This window comes from Artemia franciscana, chromosome 2 (genome assembly GCF_032884065.1).
Source record: "Artemia franciscana chromosome 2, ASM3288406v1, whole genome shotgun sequence".
NCBI lineage: Eukaryota > Metazoa > Arthropoda > Branchiopoda > Anostraca > Artemiidae > Artemia > Artemia franciscana.
The window spans coordinates 5,069,802-5,092,852 of record NC_088864.1 but is presented as its reverse complement, the minus strand read 5'-3'; the positions used below and the strand labels follow the sequence as shown (position 1 = coordinate 5,092,852).

Here is a 23,051-nt window from a genome sequence, read left to right as displayed (position 1 = left end):
GTGTCGACTGACGTCATGTTTGTCGACTATAAGTGACGACTGGGACACAGGGACACAACTACAACGGGGACGCCGGGAGCACAGGGGGATATATAAATGACGATGGGGACACAGGGAATGTTTAATTAGCAATCACCATCAACAAAGCTCAAGGGCAATCATTAGAATAATGAGGTATAGATCTGAATACGGATTGTTTTTCTCATGGACAATTATATGTTGCATTTTCAAGAGTCGGGAAACCTGACAATCTATTTATATGTACAGACAATGGGACAGCAAAGAATGTTGTATATTTGCAAGTTTGACGTAGTTAAAAACATATATATATATATATATAGAGATATATACTAGCTGTTGGGGTGGCGCTTCGCGCCACCCCAACACCTAGTTGGTGGGGGCGCTTCGCGCCCCCCCCAAGCCCCCCCGCGCGCGTAAGTCGTTACGCGCCATATTAGTTACGCGCCATTGTAGTTGTGTCCCTATGTCCCACCTGTGAATATATATATATATATATATATATATATATATATATATATATATATATATATATATATATATATATATATATATATATATATATATATATATGTTTTTAACTACGTAAAACTTGCGAATATACAACATTCTTTGCTGTCCCATTGTCTGTGCATATAAATAGATTTTCAGGTTTACCGACTCTTGAACATGCAACATATAATGGTCCATGGGAAAACAATCCGTATTCAGATCTATACCTCATGATTCTAATGATTGCCCTTGAGCTTTGTTGATGGTGATTGCTAATCGACCATTCCCTGAGTCGCCATCGTCATTTATATATCCCCCTGTGCACCCCGGCGTCCCCTTTGTAGTTATGTCCCTGTGTCCCGGTCGTCATTTATATTCCCTGTGTCCCGGTCGTCATTTGTGTCCCGGTGTTCCAGTCTGTGATTTCTCTTTGAGTGTCCCGGGTGTCATTTATATTCCTTGTGTCCCGGTGTCCCGGTCGTCATTTATATCCCCCTGTGCCCCCCGGCGTCCCCATTGTAGTTGTGTCCCTGTGTCCCGGTCGTCATTTATATTCCCTGTGTCCCGGTCGTCATTTGTATCCCGGTGTCCCGGTCTGTATATGCATTCGTTTTTTAGTTTTGTTTTTCTCCTTTATTTTTTTCCTTTTTTCTTTTTTTTCTTTTTTAGTTTATTTAGATTTTTAGATTTTTTTGTTTTTTTATTAGTTTTTAGTTTTTTTGTAGTTTTTACCATTTTTTTAGTTTTTTTAGTTTTTTTTTTTTACTTATGTCCTGGTCGTCATTTATACTCCCTGTGTCCCGGTCGTCATTTGTGTCTCGGTGCTTTGTTGATTGCTAATTTATATTATATTTATATTTATATTTTTTATATTTATTAATATTTTTTTAGTTTTCTTTTTCTCTTATTTTTCAGTTTTTTCCTTTTTTTTAGTTTTTTCTTTTTTAGTTTTTAGTTTTTTTGTTTTTTACCTTTTTTTAGTTTTTTTAGTTTTTTAGCTTTTTTAGTTTTTTTATTAGTTTTTAGTTGTTTTTTTTAGTTTTTGCCTTTTTTTAGTTTTTTCAGTTTTTTTTAGTTTTTAGTTTTTTACCTTTTTTTAGTTTTTTTTAGTTTTTTATATATATTTATTCATATTTTTTTAGTTTTCTTTTTCTCTTTTATTTTTCAGTTTTTTCCTTTTTTTTAGTTTTTTTCTTTTTTAGTTTTTAGTTTTTTTTAGTTTTTTACCTTTTTTTTAGTTTTTTTTTAGTTTTTTTAGTTTTTTTAGCTTTTTTAGTTTTTTTATTAGTTTTTATTTTTTTTGTAGTTTTTGCCTTTTTTTATTTTTTTCAGTTTTTTTTTTAGTTATTAGATTTTTACCTTTTTTTAGTTTTTTTTAGTTTTTTAGCTTTTTTAGTTTTTTTTCTTTTTAGTTTTTTTTGTAGTTTTTACCTTTTTTAGTTTTTTTCTTCTTTTGTATTAGTGTGAAATAATTTAGTGTGACGTCACCTGATCCACAGATCCACACACAGACAACTTATTTTTATATATATAGAAGATATATATATATATATATATATATATTCACAGATGGGACACAGGGACACAACTACAATGGCGCGTAACGACTTACGCGCGCGGGGGGGGGGGGGGGCTTGGGGGCGCCCCCAACTAGGTGTTGGGTTGGCGCGAAGTGTCACCCCAACAGCTAGTATACATATAAAAATAAGTTGTTTGTCTGTCTGTCCACATATGATGTCTGAATTATTTCATCACATACGAATTCGAAAACAAATGTATTCAAGCCAAAGTTGCTGAGTTGGTAAAGCGTTATGTTCCAGGTTCTAGGTCTGAGAGGTTCCAGGTTTGAACCTTGGCTTTAGCATTAATACAAAAGAAGAAAAAAAAACTAAATAAGGTAAAAACTACAAAAAAACTAAAAAGAAAATACTAAAAAAACTAAAAAAAAAGCTAAAAAACCAAAAAAGAAAAAAAACACTAAAAATAAGGTGAAAACTACAAAAAACTAAAAAGAAAAAAAAACTAAAAATTAATAAAAAAAAACTCAAAACTGAAAAAGAAAAAAAAAAACTAAAAAAAGTAAAAAAACTGAAAAATAAAAGAGAAAAAGAAAACTAAAAAAAATAAAAAAGGTAAAAACTACAAAAAAATCTAAAAAGAAAAAAAAACTAAAAAGAAAATAAGGAAAAAAACAAAAAATTTATTTCATCATATACCAATTCAAAAACGAATGTATATACAGACCAGGACACAGGGAATATAAATGACGACTGGGCCACTCAAAGAGAAATTGGGACACTGGGACACAAATGACAACTGGGACATGTGTGTTGACTGACGTCATGTTTGTTGTTGACTGACGTCATGTTTGTCGACTATAAATGACGACTGGGACACAGGGACACAACTACAATGGGGACGCCAGGGGGCACAGGGGGGATATATAAATGATGATGGGGACACAGGGAATCATTATCAACAAAGCTTAAGGGCAATCACTAGAATAATGAGGTATAGATCTCAATACGGATTGTTTTTCCCATAAACAATTATATGTTGCTTGTTCAAGAGTCGGTAAACCTGACAATGTATTTATGTGTACAGACAATGGGACAGCGAAGAATGTTGTTTATTCGCAAGTTTTACGTAGTTAAAAACATATATATATATATATATATATATATATATATATATATATATATATATATATTCACAGATGGGACACAGGGACACAACTACAATGGCGCATAACGACTTACGTGCGGGGGGGGGGGGGGCTTGGGGGGTGCTCGAAGCGCCCCCGTCAACTAGGTTTTGGGATGGCGCAAAGCGCCACCCCAACAGCTAGTAGTAGTATATAAACCTGTAGAACCAACTGATGGAGATACTGGTGACTCGGATGAATTTCACTTGCAGTTACAGGAGCAAATAGACAGAGTCACAGGTAGAAATATGGCGTTTGTAATAGGAGATTTTAATGCCCAGGTAAGTAGAAATAGGGTCAGATAGTATCCTAGCATAGGTGTGTAGGAAAGGAAAACAGCAAAGTTGCTGATGGTGTCATTTATTTCATTTTTTCATTTCAAATTTATTTATTTAAACACACAAAAAAAAACACTACAAAATGTGACATTCCTGCAAGGAAAGCATGAATGAGTCCTTGGTTAGGGTAGGGAAATAACTAATAATAATTAAACAAAAAACAAAGTAAACCAACTTAACACTAAAAACAAAGTTATAACTTTACATAAAAAGAGAGAAATTATGGAAAAAGGTAACCAGAAAAAAAGAGGAGGAGAGGGGGGCTAAATGAAGAGAACACTAAGCGATTTTCTTGTAATGACCTTTTCCTGTTTCCTTGAATTAAGTAAGATTATTCAAATTCTGGATAACTAATGGCAATAGATTCCATATATTTGGTGCCAAAAAACTAATTAAAAAAGAAGCCCTTTTTGTTGAAGGCACTTCTTTGACAATGTCACAGGAATGTTGTGTGTCATAAGAATGCAGATCTAGATTTATTGTGAAAATATTGTAGAATGCTGTCATAAGGAAGCTATTGAAATATTTAAAGCAAAAAATTGTAATCTGGAAATCTTGGGTCTTCGACACATCAAATATCTTAGCACTTTTGATTTGAAGGTTGATATTATCTGTATGTTGCACCAGAGATACAATTTGAATTGCTCTATTTTGGATGATTTTAACTCTTTTATTACAAGAAACAGAATTACTTGCCCATATTGAACACCCACAAGACCAATGGGTATGAAAAATAATGATAAATCTTTTTTAGTATTTTCTTAGGTATTTTCTTTAGTATTTAGTACTTTGGGATGGCAAGACCCATTGAAAGTCCTTTCTGAAAACCAAACTGCGTTTCACAAAGTATATACTGCTCTTGGAGATAGTTGTGCCTTCGTTTATGAACTACTTTCTCATAAATTTTGGAAATAAAGGAAGAATTGATATAGGTTGGTAATTGGTTTGGTCATTTTTTGACTTTCCTTTGTGAAGGGGTAATACACAAGCTACTTTTAAGTCTTCCTAGTAAAGTCTGCTTCAAGTGATAAATTTACTAAATAAACTAAATAGGAATGCCAATTTGTTTGGTAGTATTTAACAATTATTAACAAAATTACGTCTATTCCACAAGATTGAGATTTCATTCTCATGATTATTTCACTTATTTCATTTTCATCACAATTTGTAAGCAAAATTTCAGAAGGTACATTCCGAGTTGGGGATATAAGGACAGGGGGATTTATTGATTTTTTAGCTGCCTCATGGCACAATTTTGAACCTTCCTCAGAAAAATATTTACACAGGTTTTCCGTAATTTCTTTTAGATCATTCACAATACCATCTCTGAACTTTATCTTTTTGATTTGCTCTTTTTCTTCTTTGTGGCCCATTACTTAAATTAATTTTTGTCCATGTCTTTTTCACATTTTCTTTAATTTATTTAAATTCCCTTTCATAATATAGTTTTTAGCATGCCCTTTAATTTTATATAATTGATTACATTATTCTTTTTGAATGCTAGAATACCAGTCGTCATCCATTCCTTCCCTGGAGTATTTTTTTTTCTTTCTTACCTGCTTATATGGGCAACATTTGTTAAGCTCCTCAAGAAGTGTCTCCAAAAAATAAATCATAAGCCTCATTTGCACAATTACTTTTAAAAACTTCCAAAAAATCAACATGATCTAAGTTTTCAGCTAGTTTTACTTAAACTCTTTATTGACAAATCTCTATATTTAAGCTTATTTGTTGGTGGCTTGCTACTGCAACTCTAAATTTTACTAATTATCATAAGGTGTCTTGATCCACCACTCATAAGAACATCAGCCAAACAACCATTTAGTAATTGACCATCAACAAAAATATTTTCAATTAAAATTCCTGAAGACTGTGTTATTCTTGTAGGAAAAGATAATAGAAGGTATAAATAAGATGGCAACATGCTTTTAAGGCAGTCATCACGCCCATCCGAATTCAACAAATCAATATTGAATTCACCCATCAAAACCATCCTTTTATCCTCACTTGTAGTTTGTGATACAACACCTTCCAATGTGTCTATAAAATCATTATCCGAAAATGATGGCACTTTATATACTATTCTCAATACCACTTTTCTGGGCCAGAAGTCTGTGTTTGAATAAATAAAGTTTCAACTTTACCTTCAAGCCAGAGCAAAAGGTCATGTTTTACATTATAATCAACATCACTTCTAATCAAGGTGGCTAATCCCCCTCTCTGTATGTAAGAATGACCTTTATATTCAACTTTATACTCTGGAATAGAAAATTCCATTACATTCACCTTCTCATCATTTTTAGAAAGTTTGACATAGCCCTAGAAACAGAGGTTGTGGTTTCGGACACTGTGGTGCTGACAACAGTGATGATTTAGCCAATCTAAACCCTTGACAGTTCCAAAAAAGTAAAGAGTGGCCTTTATTAGCATCCCATTCAGTAAGACTTTCAAGTTGAACATATGAACTATCCTTTGCAGATTTTATTAGACCATTCTTACAATCTGACCCCTCAATCGACGAGTTTGAAAACAAATCATCTGGAACGAGCCTAGTTTTTTTTTCAAAATTTGCAAACGATCATGAGATCCTGACATGAACTAACAGTTTAAAAAGAAATGTTGATTAAGGAGAACAACAGTAAAGGCAATGAAATAAACAGTAAAAGTAAAGTTTGCAAAAACAAAAAAAAGAAACAAAGAAGAGAGAAAGAAACATAAACAAAAGCTGTGCATGAGAAACGAAACTAATCCAAATAAAATGGAATTTTAAGTTGTTGATCCTTGGCCAATATAATCAATAGCACTCTGGAGTTTTCTTATCTTTGGACCATGTTTAACAAAGATCATTCCTTCCACTAATCATGCGTTCTTTGAACCGTGCTTATTACGAGCAAGGTCGAGTAGCTGCTTCTGCTTTTAGTAAGGCGCTCAGACATGAATATGCCTGTTTTTGCTAGCTTAGATTTAGCCAAGAAGACAGTTTTTGCTCCGTCTGTATTACTGAACACAACAGTTACGGGAGGCAAATTGGAGGCTGTATCATATCTGAATTAGAATCAACGAGTTTTCAATATGCGTGAGTTTGCAATCTCTGTTAGTCCCATTTTATCACTGACAATTTGCTTAACCACCATTTCAACACTAACTCCTTGTGTTTGCTTTACACCACTAAAAATAAAGATAAGCATTAGGAAGAAAATTAAGAACACAGCTAGGAATATTAGTGAAAAAGCTTTATGTTTTATAAGAGGAGAAGGGCTTGCACAAGAAGTATCTGCGTGATTTATCATTAAAAAACTATAGGAATGTAAAGAAAGTGGAGAAAGCATTAAAAAATGAACTAAGAAGGTGTGAAGTGGAGGCCATGGATAAAATTACTGAGGACCTGGAATCTGTAGCTAGACGGCATAATAGTAAAATTTTGTACTGCTCTGTTAATACATTGAGAGGGAGTAGTCTATCTGGACTTGTCGCAGCTAAAGATACAAACAGGGCAACAATTAGTGATAAGGAAAGAATTACAGAGATATCAGCAGAACATTTTTAGAATGTTCTAAACCAAGATAGATTTGCAAGAAAAGATATTGGGGAAAATGAAAAAGTTTGTGATACCTTGGGTGTGAAGGAAGATTTGTTTTGTGAGGAAGAATTTGCAACAGTTTTAAAAGGAAAAAAATAAATAATTAGACCCCAGGTGCTGATACTGTGTTAAATGAGTTTCTTAAATATGGTGGCTCTGAGGTTAGAAATAAGTTGCTGAAGATTATGAATATGTTTTTTGAAAAAGGGAAAGTACCTTGCGAGTTGAGGAAAATCTTAATTAAACCAATGTATATAAGAGGTGATAAGAGTGAGTGTGATAATTGCCAAGGCATTAACCTGGTCTCTGTAGGTAGAAAATTACTTAGTAACATGGTAATTTTTAGACTGAGAAATGCTAGACAAAGCGAAAACATAAGACCAGTGCAGTTGTATAAAAGTTATAGGATGTGTCAACTAAATTTTCATTCTTAGGTTAATAATTAAGAAGTGCTTGAGTTATCAAACACCTTTGGTCCTTAGTTTTATAGATTATAAGCAAGCATTCGATATTGTTGATAGAAGAGCTTTAGCGAAGGTCTTACTGTTGTATGATATACCAGATAAATACATTAAAGCGATTAGTGCTATGTACAAGAATAACAATGCTGCGGTTAAGATAGGAAATGAGGCTAGCAGCTGGTTTTATATTAAATGAGGATTTAAGCAGGGTTATGTTCTATTCCTCTTTATATGGATCATTTTGATGGACTTTGTCTTAGGGAGCACTGAAAAGGCAATGGGAGAACACAGAATCAAATGAAAAGGAAAAACTTCCCTGGACTTTGATTATGCTGATGATTTAAGGATCCTAGGTGAAAGTTTGAGCATAATGAATAAACTTTGAGATTTTGCAAGTTCAGGGTGCTAGAATAGATTTAAAAATTAATTTTAAGAAGACTAAGTCACTAAGGGTAGGAAAAAGTGAAGATGAAAAGGTTACTTTGGGTACCAAGAAGGTTGATCAGGTGGGCAGCTTCACTTACCTTGGTAGTATTATTAGCAAAGATGGTGGAAGCAATGATGATGTTAAAAGTAGAAGAGCCAAGACTCTGTTTGTTCACAGTTGAAAAGGCTTGGAAGAATATGAACATAAGTCGACAAACCAAGATTAGAATATTGGAAGGAACAAAGATGACAGTGGTCAGATATGGTTCTGAAGCATGGGTGCTCCGGAAAGCGGATGAAGCTTTGCTAGATGTTATCCAATGAAATTGCATACGGATTGATCTGGGTACATGGCTGACTAATTGTATTTCAAACAGTAGGCTGTATGAAAAATGCGTTTCTATCCTTCATTCTTGGGATATAGTGAGAGAAAGGTTAAGATGCCTTGGGTACATTCTGAGGATGAAGGATGACAGACTGCTAAAGATTGTCCTTTTTGGCCAACCGTCAAAAGCTAAATGGAAAGCAGGTCGTCTTCTGTTGGGGTGGGAGGATGTCATAAAGAAAGATTTTAAGAGAAATGAGAACTTCCTAAGAGGGTGTATAGAAGGTGGCTTTGAATAGATTGGGATGGGGGAGGAGTTTGCGTTGCTGTATTGGCCTCAGGTGGTTTGGAGCTGGTAGTGAGTTATCAGTAGTAGTAGTAGAAGTAGTATTAGTTACAGAGCACAATTCTCGAATCTGTTTTTGTTTAATTAACAAGTCCTCTCTTATAACTGGTACAAAGCAATAATTAATAAACAAAAACAGGCTTTTGCAAGCATCGTTGGTACCACCATGCATACCAAGGTTTATACCCTCAGAGCATGAATCTGCAAAGCTATTGTAGTGAAAATGGGACATATGACATTCTTATAACTATTTAGAGAAAACATGAATAATTCTATTTTTTATTGTGACAGCCATGTGTCACCTTGGAGTTGACGCTTCTGTGCCTTTTTCCATTGAATAGCCTACTTTTGACAAAAATAGGAAGTGAAAAAAAAATTCGTTGAGTAATCTGTAAACAACACTTTTTCTATAAAGAATAATTTCTCTTTAAAAATTTTCAAAGTAAAATGAAACCCCGAAAAAATTATTTTGAACAAAATGCGACTTACATGAGGCTATTTCTGGTTTTGTTTTAGATTCCTGTTCTTCCAAAAGATAAGTTGTTGTATGCATCTGCTTTAGAGCTATTCCTAGGGTTACAGCAGTAATTACAGCACCCCCTCCTGGCTTAAATTTAAGAAAAAAAAAGGCCAAATCAAAGTGGCTAACTATATGGGGCACAACCTCCCCTCCAGCCACAGTGCCTGGGAAAGTTTTTCCTGGTTGTCCGCCCCCTTTGAATGGCTATGATCTGTTTCATCCCATTCTGATATATGAATGGACTCGTGTTGTTAAAATAAGGAAATAATCAGAGTGAGGCAATGACAAAGAGACAGATTGCAAACAATATAAATGATATTTTTGAACCCGATGCAAAGATCAACTCAAATTGAAGGGAAATAATTACATTGTCTAATAGCAAGAACAGTTTTACCAATTCACAAAAATATGGGAATGGGGCAATGTTTTTCTTGGTTACTTTATACAAAGATGTCAGTTACTTTATATAAAGATGTCAAAAGATATAGGGGAAAGGCATTTTAAAGAATTTTTCGATATGAAAATGCACAAAAATGTATCTTTCAAAGTCTTGGGGGTAATTGGCCCCCTCTGCTATCAGTGCCCATGAGTAACCAATCAATAACTGATTTCAAATTTTTAATCGATCTTCAAAATGATTGAATTTTTTTATCTTTATAATTTTGTTCCATCGAAATCCTCGTTCACTGGTAACTATTTAAAGAGCTATTGGCATGGTAAGAAAGTGAGTCTTATCCCCCTTCTTTTAGTTTAACTTTATCTTGTATAACTATCCCTTGCTTTAGTCTCTGTGGAAGTTGAAGCAGGTTGTGGTAATGGAGCAGTAATGTACCAAGAGTGAAATTCCCGGGAGCAGTCAAGCCTGGATTGAGTTTGGCAATATATATATATATATATATATATATATATATATATATATATATATATATATATATATATATATATATATATATATATATATATATATATATATATATATATATGTATATATATAAATAAGTTGTCTGTGTGTGTGTGTGTGTGTGTGTCGAGTGACGTCATGTTTGTCGACTGACGTCATTATAAGGATTGAGCTGTATGCGTCATGAAGTTGTTTGTCGACTGACGTCATGTTTGTCAACTGATGAAATTACATACCGGGACACAAATGACGACCGGGACACAGGGAATATAAATGACGACCGTGAACCTCAAAGAGTAATTACTGACTGGGACACTCGGATACAAATCACGACCGGGACACAGGGAATATAAATGACGACCGGGACACAGGGACACAACTACAACGGGGACGCCGTGGGCACAGGCAGGATATATAAATGACGACCGGGACACGGGTGTTGTTCGAATAGAAATTACAGACCGGGACACCGGGACACAAATGACGATCGGGACACAGGGAATATAAATGACGACCGGGACACTCAAAGAGAAATTACAAACTGGGACACCGGGACACAAATGACGACCGGGACACAGGGAATATAAATGACGACCGGGACACAGGGACACATCATCAGAATAATGAGGTATAGATCCGAATACGGATTGTTTTTCCCATGGACAATTATATGTTGCATGTTCAAGAGTCAGTAAACCTGACAATCTATTTGTATGTACAGACAATGGGACAGCGAAGAATGTTGTATATTCGCATATTTTACGTAGTTAAAAACATATATATATATATATATATATATATATATATATATATATATATATATATATATATATATATATATATATATATATATATATATATATATATATATATATATATATATATATATATATATATATGTCTATTCACAGGTGGGACACAGGGACACAACTACAATAGCGCGTAACTAATATGGCGCGTAACGACTTACGCGCGCGGGGGCGCGAAGCACCACCCCAACAGCTAGTATATATATATATATATATATATATATATATATATATATATATATATATATATATATATATATATATATATATATATATATATATATATATATATTTATATATAAAGGGCCTTCCCTTATTGCTAGTGCAGCAAAAGGAGAAAATCTGGAGATTTGAAGTTTAGCATAAATGTATAGGGTACTTCTTATGTATATAGCCAATTGACCAAGTAAAACAGTTGAATTGAACACTCTCCCAACAAGTCATCTTGCCTTTAAAATACATTTCTGGTACTATTTGTGGCTTTAGTTTTCTCTAAATGTGCATACAAGTACTGTTCAGGAAAGACAGATTCTTTTGTAATTTAGTTTTTTGTGTTACAGACTTTAAGTACACCAATGTCTGATTGGCCTGTTCCAGATTGGGCAGGTAAGGTTAACAATGAGGAACTTCCTTACATCTCAGTTAGTCAAGAGGACCCATCAGAGGAACAAGATGGCAGAGGCCTCGAAACTTCATGTATAGAAGAAAAATTTTTGATGGCATCAACTAATAACAGAGAAGATGATGTTGATATTTGCTCAACTGCCCCATTGCTTGGCTCTGGAATCAACACCCCAACAACTGAATGTGAACATGGTAAGGTAGTCAGGCATAAATGATAAGTGATTAAAATTTCCTCTTTTAATAGTAGATAACATTAGCCATTACCCAAGGTTTTTGTTTTATGTATATTTATGTTACCGTGAATGTTCGAAAACGGTGAATGTGAGCTTTCACCAGAGAATGTCAACAAACACCAATAATACGTCAATAACGTCAATACACCAAAACCAAATACTTCAGTGAAAGATCAAATATTTCATTACGTTCTTGTGCAATCGGATCCTCACTGGTGTATGTCAGCAATCAGAGATATACTCTGATGAATGTCCAAAAGAGAGAAAAAAAAATCTTAAACCCAATCATATGAATGTCCAAAAGAGAGGAAAAAATCCCAAATCTCAAAACCCATTCCTTATCTTTAGTTAGGTAACCGAAATTTTTTAGTGGTTGTTGCTGGAATAGAGGACTCAGACTTCTATAAACTTGCAAATGAAAATCGTACCCTCAAGCAGCTTTACTCACGTAATCAGTTTGTAATTTGTAAGTTAAAGTAAATTTCTATGGATGAAATTGATTATTAAGAAATTTCGCTGAGAGAAGCAGCTGCGGTTGATCCGAGAAGCATTAGGCAAGGATATATACGCTTTCATTGCAAAAAAAAAGTTTTCTACAAACAAGTGCAGTTGTAAAAACAAGGGCCTTTTGTTTAACTCAGAGTGTCACAATAGTTTAAGTTGTTGTAATAAATAAGATTTGAATCACAAAATTTAGCAGATTTCGCGTTCTTTCAATATTTTCAACATTTTATTCTCTGGCAATATTGCAATCTGATAATGGTAGAGCATTCGGTAGTCAAGTCACATCCGAAATTTCCGCTATGTGAAATTTTTATTAACATTTTTTTCTTTTCTCATTAAAAATGTACCGTGTGTCTTACGTTCTTAATCGTTCTTCCCAGAAAGAGTGGCAACAAATGTATCGCTACTCAATTACGACGAAGAAAAATTTAAATATGAAAAATGCTCAAAATTCACCATTAGTGCATGGTGAATGTCGACATTCTCCGGTGAAAGTAATAAATAAGGACATTTAACGAATATTTCATATATACACCAAGCGACTATGTTTTTATTGAGATTCACCTGTGAATGTAGATATTCAACATATATATGTATATATATATATATTATATATATGGTTCAATCCCAGTTGTGACCAGTTATTTACATTGGGACGAAGGTCAGTCGCGTGACTGTAAGCTCAGCCAGAGTCGACCCAGCTTTAAACGGGTACCTGGAGAAATATGGGGAAGGTAAGCAGGAGGGGTGTATGAAAGCACAGGATTGTTTTGAAGCTGGGCCCAGCACCAGGCTGGTAAATTTGTATATATTGATTCTTGTTGTTAGTAGTAATCTCCTAATGAGTAAGGTTTGTCTGCTACTCTTTCCTCGGGAAAGTGGAGGGCTTCCCAGTAGCAGAAATTCTTTCTTTTTCACTCCATTTTTTACATGTTCTGATGCTCGCTTTCGCGCGATTGCTTGTAATTCTTACTGTCGTTTATCTTTTAACTGCATATTTTCTTGTTCTCGCTGTGGCACATCTTTTAGCTGCTTATTTCTCTGTTAATCCCTTTTGTTTTGAGTAGTAGTAACTGTATGTTTCTTTGTTCTTCGCTTTTGTTTTTTACTCGTTGTAATCGTTGCTGACGGAAGTATTGTGACTGCATATATTTGTTCTTTATTTTCGTTTATAATTACTTTAGAAATTTTTGATACCCTTTACCTTAGATGCTCAGATTGATCTTGTCACGTTTGATGGTCCTCTAGGCACTATGAAACTACTTATAAAGCCTTTTATAAACAGACTAATTACTTGTATCTTTTATCTTTTTACTGCTTATTTCTCTGTTAATCCCTTTTGTTTTTTACTCGTTGTAATCGTTGCTGACGGAAGTATTGTGACTGCATATATTTGTTCTTTATTTTCGTTTATAATTACTTTAGAAATTTTTTGATACCCTTTACCTTAGATGCTCAGATTGATCTTGTCACGTTTGATGGTCCTCTAGGCACTATGAAACTACTTATAAAGCCTTTTATAAACAGACCAATTACACTTGGTATTTTATACTTATATATGTTCCTTTTGTAATGTCGCATACATCATAGATATAAAAACGATACTTTCACTCCTGGGGGGGGGGGTGATGTACCTCATTCTCTTGAAATCTACTCATAAATATTAGGTCAATCATACGATTTTTATGTCAAATGTTTCTTGTGTAATTTTGCCTGCATCATAGATTTGATTTTGAAATTTGGCTTAAAAAAGTGAAATTTTATGTCCCTTTTGTTCAGTGTGCTTGTCAATATAAGTGGGTGACACTGCAGAAGACCTCTAAAGTGGCCAAATTGCTGAAATGATAAGTCCTTTGAGTATATTTGTAGCGATTTTCCGATTAAGTATGCTAAAACACTTAACGGCTGTGAAAACAAAATTCACAATTCCTACTGATGATGTCTTTAAAGCTGAAATCCTCTATCTCTGGCCCAAAATACAAGAAGTAAATTAGTTTTTCTAAGAATTCCAGGAAATTAGGTCGTGGTCATTTATTCGGATTTATTATCAAAGTGCTACATGTTATGGCAAGACCGCGAATTCAGTTATGTATAGATTGGCTGAACAAACTAAATAAGAACTCATATGGTGCTTGTGACGAGGTCGGAACTTAAAATTAGACTCGGCACTAGAGTTACTAGAGTTATCGATTTCATCATCCTACCACGTCAAGAAGCACCGGACTCGCCAAAGCACTAGAACTCCCCCAAAGAGATCGGATCTGGTCCGCTTATGCCAACCACGTATCTACAACTTAAACTTATTCTCGAACTCGCCAACGTACTAGAAATCCATCCAACTCCCCCAAAGAGAGCGATTCCGGTCCAGTTATGTCAATCGCGTATCTAAAACTTGTGCTTATTCTTCCCATTAAGTTTCATCCCGATCTCTCCCCTCTAAAAGTTTTCCAAGATATCTGTTTCCCCCCTCCATCTCCCTAAGTCCCGAATGGAAAACGGAGCATCTGAGACATAAGATCTTTCTATATATCAAGTTTCATTAAGATCCGAAGACCCATTCGTAAGATAAACATACCTCCATTTTCACGATTCCCCCCCTCCCCCCGCTCCAGTCCCCCCCTCAGATGGTCGAATCGGGGAAACGACCGTTATCAAGTCGATTTGTGCAAGTCCCTGACACGCCTACCAATTTTCATCATCCTAGCATGTCCAGAAGCGCCTAACTCGTCAAAGCACTGGAAATCTCCCCCTCCCCCATTCCCCCAAAGAGTGGATCCGGTCCCGTTATTTCAATTACGTATCTAGGACTTGTGCTTATTCTTCCCACCAAGTTTCATCACGGTCTTCCCAGTCTAAGCGTTTCCCATGATTTCCAATTTCCCCTCCAACTTGCCCCAATATCACCGGATATGGTTGAGATTTAAAATAAAAGCTCTGAGAAAAGAGATCCTTCTAAATACTAAGTTTCATTAAGATCCTATGACCCATTTCGTAACTTAAAAATACCTCATTTTTTCTAATTTTTCTGAATAAACTGCCCCTCCACTCCCCTCCCCCCAGATGGTCGAATCGGGGAAACGACTATTTCTGATTTAATTTGGTCTTGTCCCTGATACGCCTGCCAACTTTCATCGTCCTAGCTTTGCTGGAAGTGCCCGAACTAGCAAAACCGGGACCGACAGATAGACAGAACGACAGACCGACGGACAGAAATCGGATTGCCATATGTCACTTGGTAAATACCAAGTGCCATAAAAAACTTATAATTGACAAGATAGGGTGACTCCTTAAGGCATCAGGTACTAAATCATGTTAATGAAAAAACATGATATATTGCAGCTTGTTGAAATAAAACTCATTCCAGGTTTCTTAATCTATATGACTCAAGGGGAAAAAGTGAGGCACATGTTGGGTCTGTTTCCCTTCTACCCTACAAATACAGTATAATTATTAGGTATTTTTGAAGACGAAACTGCCTTCCATGGCGTACAAATAACAAGTCATGTTCATTTAGTGTACAGTAATGTTCACTCAGTAAGTAGGTACATTCTCCCTTGTATGTGGTCAACATACAAAATAGGTGGTTGTAGTAAGCCGTGTCAGGGTTTTTGATTGGAAACTCTGAGTAATAATTCGCTTTCAAAGGGTCAAAGCGGATCAAAGGAAACATATTCCTCTTCAATGGTCCATGTGCTCCAGTATGGCTTCATGTTAAAATTTAAGTATAGCCATTTCAACCAAAACGGCGAAAAAACCGAAAAAGCGCCTCCAAGGGCAACATGACAAGGAGAACCCAAGTGGTATTGGTCTCAAGCTACGTGGTTACGCCATATAAAAGAGAGGCTTGATAAATACATTCAAAATAGAATTGATATCTTTTATCTACTACAGGCTGCCTCCCCGTGGTTGTATAATATTTTTAGACTTGTATATATCATGAGTCGGAGGTAATAGGCTTGACATTACCTGTACAAGATTTTGAGTCTTGTTGATAAGCGACCATCGCCCAAATGCTGAAAAGCATGTTGTGACCAAGATAGTAAAGGATTGCAAGAAACTTCCCTTCATACTGGAGGTTCCAGAGACTTCTCACTGTCTTGTTCTAAGCCGTATTAAGTGCTTCGGTGCAGACCTGAGAATATCTACTGGTCCTCGTCCTGCACTGGTTTCTGGGATCGTTGCTTTTCCTGAGACCAAAATAATTTCAATGATTTATAGAATATGAAAATTGCAACTTGGAATGTTACGACATTAAAAAAATAAATATTGTATCGATATTTTTGACTGACGAATTCAGAAGCTGCGAACTAGACTTCTTAGGAGTTTCAAAAACTCATATGCAGGGGCAGGGAACATGAAAATAGATGATAGAATTTATTTACTCAGGCAGGAAGGATGGGGTACATAGACAGGGAGTAGTCCTCATGATGAATAGGGAAGCTGCTAAGTCTTCTTTAGTATTGGAAGGTATTGATAATTGAATACTAATCGCTTATTTTATCACTAAAAAGTGCTGGGTATCAGTCTTAGTTGTAGATGCCCCTGTAGGACCTACTGACGGAGATAGTTATGCTCATACTTTTATTTTACTTACAGTTACAGGAACAAATAGATAGGGTCCCAGGTAGAAATATGGTGTTTTTCTTTGGAGATTTTAACCGCTAGGTCGGTAGGAGTTAGGATACATTGTATCCTAGCTTAGGTAAATTTGGTGTAGGAAAAGAAAACAGTAATGGCTACAGATTGCTGCAATTTCGTAGGGATAACAATCTAGATATAACCAGTACAGTGAATGGTCACAAATTGGCCCCTAAATTAACATGGTATTCACATGACGGTAAGACAGCTAAACTTCTTGATTATATTATTGTAAACCGAAGACTGGCAGGATCAATACAAGATACTAGGGCGAATAGGAATGCTGTTATTGATGTTAAAAGTAAAGATAACCCCCTTGCAGTGTCTACGGTTAATTTAGAGCTGAAATTCCGTATGGTAACTGCCTTCTGGGAAGTTATGACATTGATAGTCTTTGGATGAGAATTTGATAAGAACTTCCCAGGAACAGTTGAATACTAAAGTGGCCAATTTAGAATTGGACTATGTAGATGATGGATAGAATAATTTTAAGAAAATAATTTGTGAAGTTGATGATGGTATCTTAGAGAAGAAAGATACAAACGAAGCTAGGAATATTTTGTGAACAGGTTTTATGTTTAATAGAGAGGAGAATGGGCCTGTGCAACCATTGTCTGAGTGATAGATCATATGAAAATAAAAAGAATGTGCAAGAAATTGGAGAAAGCCTTAGAATATGAAGTAAGGAGATGTGAAGTGGAGAAAATGGATAAAATTGCCGAGGATCTAGAAGATGCAGTTAGACGGCATAATAGTAAAATATTTTACTGGCGTGTTAATAAATCTAAGGGGAATAGTCAATTTAGACTTGTCTAAGTTAAACCTAGAAACGTTGCTAAAATTAGTGCTAAGGAAAGACTTAAAGAGAGATGGGCAGACAATTTTGAGAATTTAATCGTATATGTGACACCTTGGATGTGGAGGAAGATTTATTTTGTGACTAAGAATTAGCGACAGTACTAAGAGGATTAAAAAAGAATAAGGCCCAAAGTGTTGATACTGTGGTAAATGAGTTTCTTAAATATGCTGGCTATGATGTTAGAAATAAGTTTGAAACAGGTGAAGTACGTAGTGATTTTAGGGGAAACCCAAATTAAACACCTGTATAAAAAAGGTGATAAGACCGAATGTGGTAATTATAGAGGCATTAGCCTGCTCTGTAGGTAAAAAATTACTTAGTATCATGATACGTTTTAGACTGAGAGAAGCAGACAAAGTTTTAAGAGAAAAACAGTGCTGTTTTAGGATGGGTAGAGAACGTGTCAACCAATTTTCACTCTTAGGGCAATAATTGAGAAGTACCCGAGTCATCAAACACATCTAATCATCGGTTTATAGATGATGAGCAAGCGTTCAATTCAGCTGGTAGAACAGCTTTATCGAAGGTCTTATCCTTGTATGGCATACCAGACAAATACATTAAAGTAGTTAGTGCTATGTATGAGAATAACACCGCTGCGGTTAAGGTAGAAAATGAGGTTAGTATGTGATTTTATATTAAATCAGGAGTTAAGCATAGTTGTGTACTCTCCCCATTTATATTGATAATTTTGATCGACTTTTTCTTAAGGTGCACAGGAAAGGCAATGAGAGAACAGGGAATCAAATGTGAAAAAAAACTGTCATGGACTTGGATTATGTTGATGATTTAAGCATTCTAGATGAACGTCTTAGCGAAATGAATGAACTTGTAGAGGTTTTGCGATTTTTGGCTGCTGGAATAAGTTTGAAAATTAATGTTAAGGAGACTAAGTTTATGTAGCTAGGAATAAGTGAAGATGAAAAGGTGGTGTTGAGTTCGAAAAAGACCCATCAAGTGGACAGCTTCACTTACCCTGGTAGTATTAGTAAAGACGGTGGGTGGCAATTTAGTTGTTAAGAGTAGAATAGCCAAGGCTCAGGGCTTTTTTTTTTACAGTTGAAAAAAAGTTTCAATATTAGGAAGATAAGTCTGCAATTCAAGATTAGAGTATTGGAAGCTATAGTGATGACAGTGGTCAAATATGATTCTGAAGCCTGGGCGCTCCGAAAACGAGAAAGAATTTCTAGATGTTTTCTAGAGAAATTGCGTATGGATTGTTTTGGGCATCCGGTTGACTGACCTATTTCAAATAGTAGGCTCAACAAAAAGTGTGGTTCAATCCCACTTTTAGGGTTATAATGAGGGATAGATTGAGATGGCTAGGACACGTTCTGCAGATGAAGGATGAATGGTTGTTCTTTTCGGACAAACGGAAAGGGCTAAACGGAAAGCAGGTCGCCCGTGGTTGGTTTAGGAGGACTCGTATAGAAAGAATTAAGGGAAATTTGCGAAGCTGTGTTGGCCTCAGGTGGCTTAGTGCTTCGGTGATTTGTTAGTAGTAGTAGTAGTAGTAGCAGTAAAAGAAAAATGCTATAACATGGGGCTTTAGGATGCGGCGATTTCACCTTTTTTGTAACAATTTTTGTCCTTTAAACTTGGTTGGAAGCATTGTTCTCTTTGTTTTAGGTTTCATTTCTTTATTTACGGTAGTTTCTGTTTCTTTGAAGCTTTAAATTTGCCATCTAATTTAAATGGGAAAAACTTTTTGTTTTCAATCCATTTCTAGTAACGGAACAAAGCCTGTTTGTTGGCAAATTAAACAAAAAAAAACAAGTTTTTTTAAATGAAAGTAAGGAGCGACATTAAAACTTAAAACGAACAGAAATTACTCCGTATATGAAACGGGCTTTTCGTACTCAACGCCTCGCTCTTTACGCTAAAGTTTGACTCTCTCTTAACTCGACTTCTTAAAAATTTAAAAAACTTTAGCGTAAAGAGCGAGGCGTTGAGACGAAGGCCCCTTTCATATACGGAGTAATTTCTATTCGTTTATGTTTTAATGTCGCTCCTTACTTTCATTTAAAAAAAACTGTTTTTTTTGTTTAATTTCTGGACGTTTTTAAATTAATGCATTTTTTGATCTTGGCTCTCCGCGCATAAATAATTAAAACGAAATCTGCATATAATTTTTTGGGCTAAATGGGTTTTTCATAGTTATAATTGGAAGATTTTGAGAAAAAGGAGCGAGAGAGGAGGCTTAGTTGCCCTCCAATTTTTTGATTACAGAAAAAGGCAACTATAACTTTTAATTTGTACTAACGTTTTCATAAGTAGTTTCTGTTTCTCTGAAGCTTTAAATTTGCCATCTAATTTTAATGGAAAAACTTTTTGTTTTCAATCCATTTCTAGTAACGGAACAAAGCCTGTTTGTTGGGCAAATTAAACAAAAAAAAAACAAGTTTTTTTAAATGAAAGTAAGGAGCAACATTAAAACTTAAAACGAACAGAAATTACTCCGTATATGAAAGGGGCTTTTCGTCTTCAACGCCTCGCTCTTTACGCTAAAGTTGACTCTTTCTCTTACTCGACTTCTTAAGAATTTAAAAAACTTTAGCGTAAAGGGCGAGGCGTTGAGGACGAAAAGCCCCTTTCATATACGGAGTAATTTCTGTTCGTTTAAGTTTTAATGTCGCTCCTTACTTTCATTTAAAAAAACTTTTTTTTTTGTTTATTTCTGGACGTTTTAAATTAATGCATTTTTGATCTTGGCTCTCCGTGCATAAATAATTTAAACGAAATCTGCATATTAATTTTTTGGGCTAAATGGGTTTTTTCATAGTTATAATTGGAAGATTTTGAGAAAAAGGAGCGAGAGAGGAGGCCTAGTTGCCCTCCAATTTTTTGATTACATAAAAAGGCAATTATAACTTTTAATTTTTTACTAACGTTTTCATAAGTAAAAAATATACGTAACCTACGAATTAAACTACGTAGCGAACTTCTATATTCGTATGTTTTATTGCGTATTGAGGGGGCTCACCCCTCGTCGATACCTCGCTCTTTACACTAAAGCTTAAATTTTGTCCCAATTCCTTAAGAATGACCCCTGAATCACAAAGGCCGTAGAATAAATAGTTGAAATTACTAAAAATAATATAGCGTAAAGAGCGAGGTATTACGAGGAGGTAAACCTCTCATATGCGTAATAATTTGTGTTCGTTTTAAGTATTAATGCTGCTCCTCACTTTCAGTAGGAAAAACGTTTTATTTTATTTTTTCATTGTTTTTTTAAATAATGCTAGAAAATCCTGCGACCCTCCATTGAAAGTCTCTTCCCCCATGAGAAGTTCCTCCATGGAAAGATCCTCCTACGTAACTCCCCCCCCCCCCCCCAAACCAAAAAAAATCCCCCTGAAAACGTCTGTACACTTCCCAGTAACTATTACTATGTAAACACAGGTCAAAGTTTGTAGCTTGCAGCCCCTCCACGGGGACTGCGGGGGAGTAAGTCGTCCCCAAAGACATATTTATTATGTTTTTCGACTATGGTGAATAAAATGGCTTTCTCAGAATTTTGATCCGGTGACTTTGGAGAAAAAATGAGCATGGGAGGGGGCCTAGGTGCCCTCCAATTTTTTGGTCGCTTAAAAAGGGCACTAGAACTTTTAATTTCCGTTAGAATGAGTCCTTTCGCGACATTCTAGGACCACTGAGTCGATACGATCACCCCTGGGAAAAAAACAACAATAAACAAATAAACACGCATCCGTGATTTGTCTTCTGGTAACAAAAAATGCGAAATTCCACATTTTTGTCGATAAGGGCTTGAAACTTCTACAACAAGGGTCTCTGATACGCTGAATCTGATGGTGTGACTTTCGTTAAGATCGTATGACTTTTAGGGGGTATTTCCCCCTATTTTCTAAAATGTGGCAAATTTTCTCAGGCTCGTAACTTTTGACTTGTAAGACTAATCTTGATGAAACTTACATATTTAAAATCAGCATTAAAATGCGATTCTTTTGATGTAACTGTTGGCATCAAAATTCCATTTTTTAGAGTTTGGTTACTATTGAGCCGGGGTCGCTCCTTGCTACAGTTCGTTACCACGAACTGTTTTGATTGTCTCACTTTGCTTATTTTTTTTCTGTTCATTAGGAATAATTGGTTGCTTGGAATTATTAAGCGAGTGGAGTTTAGTAGTGAGAAAAAGAAATCACGTCGAACATTTTCTCTAATCTGTGTAGAAACACCTCTTTTAAGTCTATTTGTCTGGTTAAGTGGTTTTATTATTTTTAAGAACTATATAGAGACTATATGATTGAAGTACCTGATGTGTGGCCCTTTGACAATAGCACTTCCACCCCCTTCCCATTTTTTGATGCTCTTAAAGTACATATAAGGGTTTCCTACCTCTCTCTTTCCCGATAGCCCTCTCTCTATCTGTCACTTTACATGATACCAATTTGTACATAGTGTTATATGTATCTTTGTCCATTCGGTGTGATCATTATCTTTTTTTTTAGGTCTTTTAAGTCTCTGTGACTCACATTTTACAAGATCTGTAAGTGAATGTATTGCTGCAAGTGATTTGGTAAGCTTTAAATATATAAACTGTCTTTTTTTTTTTTTGATCTCTTCACTGGAAAATTGTTCTTTCGTATTTTTGCTTTCACGTAATCTACCATTATTATAAAAAATACTATCAAATCAGAATCCAGCACCTTATATAAAATGGAAAAAATGCAAAAGTATCGGATCTTGGCATTTCGTGATCGACTTTTCCTGAAATATCTCACGGAAATTTGAAAGATGTACTGAATTTTCTTAGAACGCTCCAACTAACAACTCACTGCAGCACCAAGTCGCCTGAGGCTAACAAAGCTACACACGCTCCTCCTCCAACCTAATCTATTTATAGCCTCCCTCTTTACACCTTCCCAAAAGTTTCTTATCTCCCTTAAATCGTTCCTTAAGACATCCTCTCAATCCATTCGGGAACGACCTACTTTTATGTTTGGCTCTAGATGGTTGCGCGACAAGGACGTTCTGGCGCAATCTACTGCCCTTCATCCGCAAAACGTGTCCTTATCATCTCCAACTTTCTTTCATTATAGTCCTAGAAAGCAGAATTCGCTTACATTTTTCGTAAACCCTACTATTTGAGATACGGTCACTCTGTTGGGTACCCAAAACAACCCGTATCTAAAAACAATAACTCCAATTTCAACAGGAGTCTGTAACTGCATGATTGATAAAAGTTTCGTTTTAGAACTAGGATTTTCTTTCTTTTTTTCTGTTTAGTAGGTTAGAAAGATCATATTTTCTTT

The 23,051-nt window shown here is 35.3% G+C and overlaps 1 protein-coding gene across 1 annotated transcript in view; it reads left to right on the top strand.

The window, feature by feature from the left end:
* The window catches only part of LOC136033982 (uncharacterized), a 28,450-nt gene that overhangs the window by 4,651 nt on the left and 748 nt on the right, over positions 1-23,051 (top strand). Inside the window, exons 2-3 of the mRNA XM_065715014.1 lie at positions 11,481-11,736; positions 22,248-22,315. Coding sequence (XP_065571086.1) covers positions 11,496-11,736; positions 22,248-22,315 — 309 coding nt within the window. The 5' untranslated portion in view covers positions 11,481-11,495. The remainder of the gene's footprint in view (positions 1-11,480; positions 11,737-22,247; positions 22,316-23,051) is intronic.